The sequence below is a fragment of the Condylura cristata genome, unplaced genomic scaffold (assembly GCF_000260355.1).
Source record: "Condylura cristata isolate star-nosed mole 26May11 unplaced genomic scaffold, ConCri1.0 scaffold00007, whole genome shotgun sequence".
Taxonomy (NCBI): Eukaryota; Metazoa; Chordata; class Mammalia; order Eulipotyphla; family Talpidae; genus Condylura; species Condylura cristata.
Genome location: NW_004567108.1, coordinates 18,996,157 through 19,007,549, shown reverse-complemented (window position 1 = coordinate 19,007,549; position 11,393 = coordinate 18,996,157). Strand labels below are relative to the sequence as shown.

Sequence of the window (11,393 nt, the reverse complement as noted above, 5' to 3'; positions counted from 1 at the left end):
CCATGTGGTCACCTCCAGGGCAGGCGGGAATCGAACTCATGCAGAAGTGGCTTTAGCTTCTCAGTGCAGTGCTTTAACCCACTGTGCCACCAGGGAGCGCCCGGCACTTATATTTTAATGAACTTTTTTTGTCGTTTGTTGTTGTTTCCTCTCCCTCCTTGCAACATTCTAGAATGTAAGATCTATAAAAATATCATGATCCATCTATACCCTGTTGAAGGCGTCATCCTCCGTACTACCTGGCTCAAAGTAGGTGCTCAATAAATATTTATTAAATGAATGAGCTGATAACTATAGAACTTATTGAACTTGAAGCTAGAGTAAATTAGAGTAATGTAATTAGGAGCAAAGTAGCCAAACCCTCTGACATTTCATCTGGCAAATGAGCACGCTATTGACCGCATTGGGCTTGATTACCAGCTGTTCTTTACTCTCAGCATAGGGAATGATCTCATCCTGCCTTTGTACAATCCCTGAACTATTCACTCACTTCCTTCCGTGTGCTATTCATCCACTTACTGTTCAGATTGTCTTTAAGCTGGCTGAATAAGACCTCAGTCACTTATTAACCATTGCACTTAAGTTTTTATTGCTTAGTGCTTCCTATCCAGCAGCTGTACTAGGGCAGTGTCTGTTCAGTCTGTTCCAAACTGAAGTTAAATTAAGAGATATGCTGTAGAATTATGAGACCATTGATGTATTGGGAGCGAGTTTCCTGTGATCTAAAAATGGAGGAACGAGGTGATGCCACTCTCTATTTATAGATCAAGAAAAGTAAATCAAAGAAGTGAGAATAAAGGAGAGAAGGGAATTCAAGCTGATAGGGTAACGTCTAAATATTCTGTTCTGTTCAGCCAGTGGGAAAGTGCTCACTTCCTCCTAAAAGCCTCTGTGTGTTTACCCTGTGGGCTACAAAGCACATTTCATCAATGTTACTTCAGTTGGCGGCACTGGTTATGCTTCCAAAATAAGCAGCGTGTGAAGGGAAGAGGGCATTTTCCGTGAATCCATGTACCTGAGTTTGCATGTGTGTACATACACATGCTGCCTGATAAAAAGAGAAGACAGAACTAGTGATTGTGTAATCTGGCACATCTTGGTTTGTTTTCTGCTTTAGGACAACACAGGCTTAGGTTTGTGAGCAGCTTTGTGCGGAGCCTATAGTGAGCTGTCCTGTTTCTCAGCAGTAGTAGTGTTGGCATTTTTGGCAGGACTATTCTATGCCCTTGTGCCCAATGCAAGAGGGTCCCGTGTTTTGCAAGCTATTAGCATCCCTGATCCTCAGAGACTACTGCCTTGCCTCCAAGTCATCATGACAACCAAAAATATCTCTATACATTGTCATAACAAAGCCCCCCATGGGGTGACAACTGTCCTGGTACAGCTAAGCAGAAAGTAGGACAAGTAAAATGGCAATTTGACAAAGGTGACAGATTTTAATAGTGGTTGGGCTGAAAAGAGCAAGGGTTGGCAAACCACAGCCTGTTTTCATAAATAATGTTATATTGGGACACAGTCGTGCCCATTTATTTTCTCCAAGGCTGCATTTGTGCTAAGGCAGAATGGAGTAGTTGTGATGGTGACTGGAAATATTTAGATATAAAGCCTAATGGGCTCACCACATAGACCTTTACTGTGCTGACATTTGGTCTAGCGATCATAGACTTCTGGCCCCTTCCTCAAGGCCACAAACAAACCTGAAATCTCAGACATCAGAGTTTATTTTTTTTTAAGATTTATTTATGCATACAAGAACTGGGGTGTAGGCCAGAGGTGCGGGGTGGGGTAGGGGTTAAAGGACTCATCAGAGACAGAATGAGGATTAGAACAGGCAGATCTACTGACATGTAATGCTGAGGGGAGCAGGGGTGAGGGGGAAGGTAGGGGTCGAACTCATGCCACAGTGGCTGGTGATTGCTTGAGAGCCCTGAGGCTGTAAGCCCTGTGCCACCAGGGAGTCCTCCAGCATCAGGGTCAGAAGGACCCTGCTATACCTAGTATTCTAATCTCTTGGTCCTCTCTACCCATATTCCCATTCTCCTAGTATTTGGATTTCTTGTCATTTCTATTTTTAGAGTGGTGAGATGGAACAAAGTAAGAATGGTGGTGTTCACTACTTTGGACTTAGGCTAGAATATGGTTTTGCTGTTTTACGATACAGTGTTGTCATGCTAGCTCCTGTCCCTCTTTACATGTCTGTTCTGCTTCTCTCTGCTGCTTTCCAAGATTTCTTTAGGAGAAGGTAGGAAACATGAGGTTATGGAGTCTGATACTAGCACCTTCTCTGTGCCCGGTCATGTTCTGAGAACATAAGCAAGATAAAGACAAGATAAATGTGGAAAATTTTCAAACAATCTTGGTATAGTTGGAGAAAGCATATAAGAGATGAGATCAAATCCTGGTTTTTGCAGGAGCCTTTGCACTAGTCCTGTAGCTGCTTTAACCTTTATTTCATTGTCAGTAACATGAGAAAAGTAATGTCCATCTTGTAGGACTTTTATAAATGCAAAGTGAACTTTTTGTGAAAATAATTGTGTTTAATAATTGTTTTGCAAATGCTTTATGAAACACAAAGTACTTAAGACATGTGCTCATTTGTGTTCAGGTTAGTGGTGCTCATGGTCTTCATGATGAATAGGGGGTTTTCACTTGATCTTAGAGGAGATAGGGCCTTTGACTAGGTGAGGAGGGAGAAGGGAGCTCCGCATGTGCTTGTGGCCGGGGACCCCTCTGACACAGGTGTGGCTCCTGTGGTGGGAGGGGCAAAGAGCCAGCTGAATGGGCCAGAGCTGGGGTGAGGAGTAGCAGAGAAAGGGTTGGACAGATATGCCAGCCCTGGAGGAGATGCTTTTGCTACTATGAAGGCCACTCCACTGGTTAGGAAAAAAAAAAAAAAAAATGGGACTATTATGAAGGAATGATTTTCCAGAGAAAGAAAATAGAATTCAGAATATTTCCCAGGTTTTTCATATTGTATCTATAGCAACATTTAGAAATATTAGAGATGAGCTCAAAGCACCCACAACGTATCTAATGTACAAATGCTGTTTTAGATGACTGTTATGTTTCTAGAGGTAACAGCATTAAAGCTTAGGGTAATGGCACAAGGGACTAAATTTTTTTGATGTGGTATTTTTCTTTTGTTGATAACTTTATAGGTAATAACTACAAAGCACTAGAAAAGGGGGTTAAATTCTATAAGTATTCTATAAGTATTGTACTGTTTTTCTCTATTAGAATAATCTGTTATATACAAAGCCTTTTCTGAAGGCTTACATGACTTGTAGACCATACTTTAATAAGCTGCTGAATTTTAAAATCACTAATATAGGCCAATCTATAGCATGTCCTCTAGTAATTAATGATTAAACTCATGATAAAAATCACAAGGTTAAAAAAAGGCAAAACAATGGGACTCTCTCCCTTCACCAAATTCAACTCAAATCAGTTGCTTTCTTGCATCCTCAGAAAAACCTGTGGCTCCTTATCTAATTACTCCGGTCGATATGCAGACTGGCTTTCGGTACCCAGCTATTTTTCTTTACGTAACAATTAGAAACTTTGCACTTTATATCTTTGTTTTTTAAACCAAAACCTCAAAGTGTGATAAGTAGTCTTGTTGAACAAAGTACTGTAGATACAATTGTAGCACCTGGCACAAAAGATTTTTAGAATTTGAGCCAAATTATCGTAAGAGTCTGCCTGTTGATATGTTTTTCTGCGATTCAAATTATTTCTTGATACTGAAATTAATTTTTGGTGAATTTTATTTTGTGACATTTATGAGTATGCTAAATGAGTGAATAATATAGGTGGTAGAATATAGATCCTGTATCTGCAGTAAAATTGGGAAATAAAAATTGTGACTTTTTTTCAGAAATGCCATTGTCTTTGTCGCCACTGAATACAATAGAACAGGACCAGTTATAGAACAGAATAATTGCCTTTAGTACAATACAGCTAAGAAATGTCCTGCACTAGGTAGAAGTTCACATCCATGTTTGAGTTAGTTATTTATTTTAAAAGATGTATTCATTTATGCATACAGAACTGGAGGACAGGTCAGAGGTACAGGGGTGGGAGAGAATTCTCCAGAACAGAGTGGGGAGCAGAACAGAAAGATTGAGAAGTACACTGTTGAGGGAAGCAATGGGCAACACCGGAAAGTTCTGCTGCACCATGTGGGTCACCATGTGGGATCAAACTTGCACTGAAGAGGCTGTGGCTAGCTTGCAGTGCTGCACTTGAACCTGCTGCGCCACCAGGGAGGGCCCTTACTGAAAAATTAAATACAACCTGAGCTAAAACTCTCAGTGCCTTCTTCACAGGAATAAATAACACTCTCTGATGACTGGCTCTTTCTCCCTGAATGTTTTCCTGAGTGTTGTCATTTCTGTGACCTACTAGTGTATTTTCACATTTTATGACTGATTTTTCTCTAAAATGGCCCCCCCCCAAATTAACACAGAAATGCTGTGATATGACATACCAAGAAAATAAGTCTTAGGTAAGCTCCGTCTAGCCATGAGTTTAGTGTTTATCAATCAATAATAGTATTAAGATGTTTCTAAACAGAAGCATATATAAAACAAGATTATGTATTAATTAATTTTTAAAAATGTTGTGACCAGAGGTTACAGGAACTTAATAGTGAATTTCCCCCTGATTCAGTCATGTCTTTAAGGAAATTTTGTAGAACATAGCTGCAGGAAATCAGGTAGAATCAGCTGTATCTACAATAAAACATTAGAGTTTAGTAGTATTTTAATCTATGCAACTTTTCTTTTTACCAAGAATTTAAATGAATTAAAATATACTCTGAAGCTGTGTAAAATCTTATTGTAATATCCTTGACTTATTAGCTATTTTTTCTCCATAAAGAGCTTTTCCGTATCAGCTAGTTACTTGGAAATATAGTTCATATAGGAAAAGCATACTATAATAAATGAATGATTTTCTTCCTTTTTATTTATCAACTTCCTTCCAACTTAATGGGTTAATCAATTGGTGCCTTACCAAACCTTAGTGGTAAAACAGTTCATGGCATGTAGGGGACATATATACATACCTGTGGGCGGGGAAGGGGGTGTGTTTATTTCCCATCCAAAATCTTTCTAGATTTTAGTTAAGAATGAAAACTGGTGGGTTGTATATACTTCTATTTAGTCCTTGGAAGTAGAAATAAGAGCAAAACTAGTGCGAATGTGCAGGATAAAGTTTCAGCTCTTTATAATGAAGAATGTTTTGGTAATTAGAGCTTTCTCCTCCTAGACATATTCAAGTAAATGAGTTAACCTTGCGAAAATGACTGCTTTCATTTTTCCTTAAGTTTATTAAAAAAAAGGAGTGCTGGGGCCCTCCCTGCAGGCGCAGCGGGTTAAAGCACAGCACTGAGAAGCTTAAGCCACTTCAGCATGAGTTCGATCACCACCTGCCCCGGAGGTGACCCACATGGGAGGCAGCCCTCTCCTGACCCGCCCGCTGCTCCCCTCAGCAGTGTACTTCGTCAATCTGCCTGTTCTGCTCCCCGCTCTGTCTCTGGTGAAGCTTCTCGCCGCCCCTGAGCCTCTGGCCTGTACCCCAGTTCTGTATGAACAAATAAATAAATTTTTATTTAAAAAAAAAAAAAAAGGAGTGCTGTTGTGCTTCTGCAGATTTGCAGTGTGTAAGGCTGTGCTTGGAGCCTGGTGCATCTGCAGTGTCAGTGGACAGCTAGTATTGAGATGTTAGTTCCCGGGATGGCTCAGGAAATCAGAAGAAGAGATTAGCTTAAAAAGGAGGATGTGGAGGGTCCTCCCTGCTGGTGCAGTGGGTTAAAGCACAGCACCTAGAATCTAGGAGCAGCTTAGCAGCAGCTGCTTCAGCACTTCAGTGAGTTCAGTCCCCAGCCAGGGAGGTGCCTTTATCAGTCTCCTCCTGGGAAAAAACTGATTTGACCCACATGGCACGGCAGACTTCTGTCTCTCCCACTGCTCCCCTCAGCAGTGTACTTGTCAATCTGCCTGTTCTGCTCCCTCCTCTGCCTCTGGTGAATCCTCTCACTGCCCCTGCATCTCTGGCCTGTATCCCATTTCTGTATGCATGAATAACAAATCTAAAAAAAAAAAAGGTGAAAATTGACACCATCATACTATTTTCCATTCATTAGTCTCATTACAAGCTTACCAGGTATTGACAGTGATAAACAGGTGTGGTTTCTGTACTAACAGGAACTTCACAGACAAGGAACTTCAAATGGAAGAATCTTTACAAAGTTATTTGACAACTTTTTGAATGGTAACTTTGTTTGAATAGTATCTACACATCTGTATTAGCTGGCCTGCTACAGTAGGGCCCAGGATTATAACAGGATTAAAAATTCCTCAGAAAAACCCATTTTTATACACCTAAAATGATTGAAACAAATGTAGGCATGAAGGTCTGAAAAACAATGAAATTCCGGTAGTGATTTCTCAGTCTAGAAAATAACATCTCAAAGTAAACTTTCCAAGATCTCTATTTATATTTTTGTCTGTTGCTGTCCTTTATCTCTTAAATTTTACTGCTTTTCTACTAGACATTATCAAATTTTGAGGACATATTTCTTGATAAAGAATTATTCCTTCCTATCTGATTTTTAAATTTGGTCATGTATTCTCAAGGATGTTCTGAAAATGTGAATGTAACTTTAACAGATATCGAGAGGCAATTCAGAAGTGGGATGAAGCGTTACAGTTAACCCCAAATGATGCTACCCTGTATGAGATGAAATCACAGGTAATGATTATGTCAAACACTTTAACTTTGAATTTCACTGCTCGGTGAGCAATAATGAACAAAAATAGCATTTCCTTCCACTTTTTTAAATATAATTCATTTGGGAAAAAACATGTCCCCAGTCCGTATGGCTCTGCCTTATGCTTAGTGTTAGAAATTTGCTTCTTTTCATAGTAAAGTCAGCTGTTATTTCACCCTATGGCAAGATATGAGCAGTTGTTTATATTTGTTTATATTTTTAAATGAAATGCAATTGTTTGGAAATTAATTATAATGTGCTTAGTAGTTTACTGGCTTTTCAGAGTGAGGATTGATTGTTCTGAATAATGATCGCTTTCTGAAGATAGCCTTATCCGTAGCAAAAATCAGAACATTCTCAATTTATTGATAGTTTAACAATAGTTTATGTATTGTGAAAATAAATTTTTAACATTTTGTGGCAAAGTACATGAAACCTCTGAGCACTTGGATTCTGTTATCTAAGAGACTCAAAGTCTCAAATAGCATTAAACAGATTTTTGTCAGGGAATAGTGCAATTTATTCAGCTTTGATCCATACAACTAATTTTCAGGTGCTGATCACAAACATAGGGCACATCCTTTAATCAACTTTGATTTTAATTTATCTCAGAAAAGCTCACATTATGTACATTGAAAAAGAACTCTGAGGATCTTCACTTGGGTAACTCTTTAATTTTTAACCTAGAATGTGTATTTTTCAAAAGCAGTTTTTATGGCAAACAGTACAAAATTAATTGCTTGATTTGGTCCTGTTAATGATGGTTGTGTCACAAATCTTGTGAGCCATGGATGCCTCCACAGGTTATAGCTGAAACCCAGTCTTTCTCATAGATTGAAGTGCCTTGGCACATCCTGATTTATCAGATTTCTATTGTTTGAAGAACCTAGTAGTGGAGAGACCTGTGGAGTGTTTAAATGACTTTTGTTGCAGGAATATGTTCAATAGTGACAGGGTGGGTGACTGAGCAAATTTAAATCACCTAGTTTAGCAGCAAGACTTGTGGTTCCTAAAAACCACATTGTAAACAGAATAAATAGAAATAGAATTGAGAGTCCAGATAGCTCCGAACTATCATGGCTAGAATGTGACTACTATTTTGACTAGATGGACAATAGGTTCTAATGTTTAGACAGGAAATCATGTAGCATTTCATAGTTATTTCTGGAATAGGAAGAAGAGTATGATTTCTCACCCTGAATAGCAGAGGAGGGGATCAAAACCACTGACGTACTATGCTTACCAAGCTAAAAAAAATATTTTTGTAAATGAAAAGTGTTGTTCACACATAATTACCCATTCAGAGTTTGCTAGCTTTTTGAATATTACTGATAAGTTTGTTTCTTCTTTTTGACTATAGGTCCTAATGTCTCTTCATGAAATGTTCCCAGCAGTTCACGCAGCAGAAATGGCTGTCCAGAGAAACCCACATTCCTGGGAGTCTTGGCAAACTTTGGGACGTGCTCAGCTTGGATTAGGAGAGATAGTCTTGGTACCGAAGTCAGATTGTTATAATGACGAAATTTTCTTACGATTGTTTGTTTTGATCAGCTGATAAATAAAAAGGAAATAGTCATTTATCAGTCTTACCTAAAAATAAGTTGTAAATTACATTTTAAAGATAAAAAACTCATAAACATAGAACCGAGCACACTTAGTTTTTAAAACAAAGAAAATTAAAAACTGATCATTTTGTTTCCTAGGCAATTCGGAGTTTTCAAGTAGCCCTTCACATCTACCCAATGAACCCTGAAATATGGAAAGAAGACCTTTCTTGGGCAAGAACACTCCAGGAGCAGCAGAAGGTAGCACAGAGAATTAAAAAAACTGAAGCACCAGCAGAAGTAACACATTTCTCACCAAAGTCCATTCCTGACTACGACTTTGAAAGTGACGAGATTGTTGCTGTGTGTGCAGCTATCGCTGAAGAACAGAAGGTGGTTTCAGCACATAAAACAATGGTTATTGTGTCAGCTTCTGGGACCGTGGAAACTGTAAGTGAGAAGGAAGATGGCGCGGCACCCCCAGATGGCTCTGTCTTTATCAAGGCCCGATGAGGCCAGCGGGAATTACTTGAATGTGTCGTTTTGATTGCTACTTAAAGCTAATGAGGCGTAGGGACATTTACTGTGGAGAAGTAGAACAAACCTGTTTGTAAAATAAGTTTAGTTGTTCAGATGAGGCCTATACAAACTGAATAGTAGATGTCTTGGATAGTGTTTGAGGTATGCTTGGGTACGTTTTGATTTAAACTTTCTAAGATTAGAAGTGTGAATACAGTGGTTTTAATGAATGAGATTAATTTGATTCAAATATGTAAGTGACTACATTTTAAAAATACACCTTGAAAACTGGTTTATCGAATAATGAATAACTTGATGGCCAGTGTTATTAAAACATTAACTTGTTGACTTTTATATTAAGTGGTGATTTCTGTCCCTCTTAGAAATATGACAGCTTTCACTATGCCCTCTTATGTTTTTGTTTCATTCGTATGGGTCACAGAATTTGAATTTTTTTTGACATTTTATTTTGATTCAAATAAAATGGTTACCTGCAGAATCTTCGAAAGTTCAATTAAAATGCATGCAAATGTTTACATTCTGAATATTTTCAGAAGTTTCTCTTAGCTCTGATTTGTACTTATGTTTGGACTTTAAAATAACATAGTAGTTGCTGCCTTCAGGTCTTTATAGATGTGTGAAGTATTGATAAATGTTAAAATGGTGGGTGTTTTTTTTTTTTAGTTATTAAAATAGTTCAAATAGTTCTTACCATAAACAAGTAATTTTTAACATGTACTTTTTAAAAATGAATGACTCTTAACACATCATAAAAAAATTAGATTGCTATATTGTCCCAGTTGAAAGCAGTGTTTTCTTTTCCTAATTTTTAAGTCTAAAGCCTGGAAAATAATTTATATCTTGCTTATAGCTTTCCAGCTAATGGATTTGGAATTATTTTTCTAGATAACTCTTTTGGAACCAACCATTCAGTGAAATGAGAAATAACTAAGTGGCTAAATTATCTCTTTCTAAAAATTAAAGGAAAAGGGATGTTAGAGTTAGTATGAATGAATGAATAACTTAGGCACAATATAGGCAGACTCTGAAATGTAATTTATTGCAAAACTATAATGAAGACAGATAAAATCCCATGAGTAGAAAAGGATATATTGAGAAAACTGTGCATTGAAAGGCCACAAATTCATCCACAAATCAATACTGTCATTGTTAATGTGAATTACTATTTTTATACTACTTATATCAGTTATATAAAAAGTGCTGGGTACTGTTTCTTCTGACACTCAGGAAGCTATTATTGGTATAAAGTTAATTTTATCCTTGTTAGAGCTGAAAGTAAATTACTCTAAGGAATCTACTTTGCCGTTTTGGACTGTGTGTAAGTAATGGTCTACGTTTTGTAGAGAGACTTCAGTTTTTGTTTTTTTTTTCTCTTTATTGGACCGCTTACTTCTCTTTTTCAAAGTTGGAAAAGTCAGCATTTGTCTTGAAAAGTATTATTCCCCCCTCCAAGTTATATGGAACAGTCCTGATTAAAAGAGGCTAGTTTAGAGGCGTCAAAACCTCCTGAAAATATTAATTATATTTACTTTTGCTTCATGAGGGATTTTTTCAAAATGTAGATGGTTGGGTGTGGAAATAAGTGAGCACTCAACATTTGGTGTGTTGTTTGGGGTCATGGGTGTTTGTTTTTAATGTATTTGTGAATAAATATTTTCTGCATTTTGAAGATGTCTGTTTTGTGTTATTAGCTTTGGAAAAGTTTGAGGTATTTAAATTTCTTTTTGATGTGAATATAAAATATGGAGAGCACCTGGTATATGGTGTCTTGTACATGAGGTATTCAGTGGATGCTAGCTAGCCATTTCAGTGAAGACCTTGAATGAGTTTACAGATATTCAACCTCTATTTCTTTTGATTTTAAGAAACGAAAATAATATCTGTATCTCTTCCTAACTTGGAAGTGAGAAGTAACTCCTGCAGATGATCGTAAGTTGAGGATTGTCTTCTTGCATAAGGTCTATACCCCACCCCCAAAACAGTCAAAACCCAGGATGGTGTCTGTAGCCACTATATACTATTCAGGAACCTGGGGTTTCCTCTGTGTTAACTTTGGAATGCCTCGTGGGCTGATGTTTTAAGGCATTTAAAATAATTTCTACATAAGGTAGAAGAGAAAAAGTGAATTATAGAGATGGAAGGTAGCTTGTTTTCCATCCCCTAATGGAAAGAATTAACACTTTTATATGCATGAAGAAAAAAAAATGTGTACAATATTTTATAAGGGTATGATTGCTGATATGAAAATCTTTACTAAGCTTATTAACTAATAACATATCCTTTTGATTCTGAAAGAAATAATTGATATTCATGATTAAATAAAATGTTTAGCTTTCTGAGATAACACTAAATACAAATTATATTGAATATAATGTGTGTTGTTTCTACTTGCAAATTGCGTGACATCAGCAGTCATTATGAACACATCCAGTCTGTCTGAAAATCTGAATCACGCTATTCTCTAGACAACACGTTCTGGGATTTGTAGACTATCTTAAGTTGCTAAAAAGTGCAGCATAAATGTTGAAAGGTCA

At 37.4% G+C, this 11,393-nt stretch overlaps 1 protein-coding gene across 2 annotated transcripts in view; it reads left to right on the top strand.

Annotated features, from left to right (window-relative positions):
• The window catches only part of TTC33 (tetratricopeptide repeat domain 33), a 17,620-nt gene extending 6,401 nt beyond the window's left edge, over nt 1–11,219 (top strand). For both annotated transcript variants that reach the window (XM_004678109.2, XM_012721961.1), the window contains exons 3-5: nt 6,675–6,756; nt 8,136–8,267; nt 8,479–11,219. In XM_004678109.2, the coding sequence (XP_004678166.1) occupies nt 6,675–6,756; nt 8,136–8,267; nt 8,479–8,832 (568 nt within the window). In that variant the 3' untranslated portion in view covers nt 8,833–11,219. The remainder of the gene's footprint in view (nt 1–6,674; nt 6,757–8,135; nt 8,268–8,478) is intronic.
• Nucleotides 11,220–11,393: the final 174 nt, after the last annotated feature.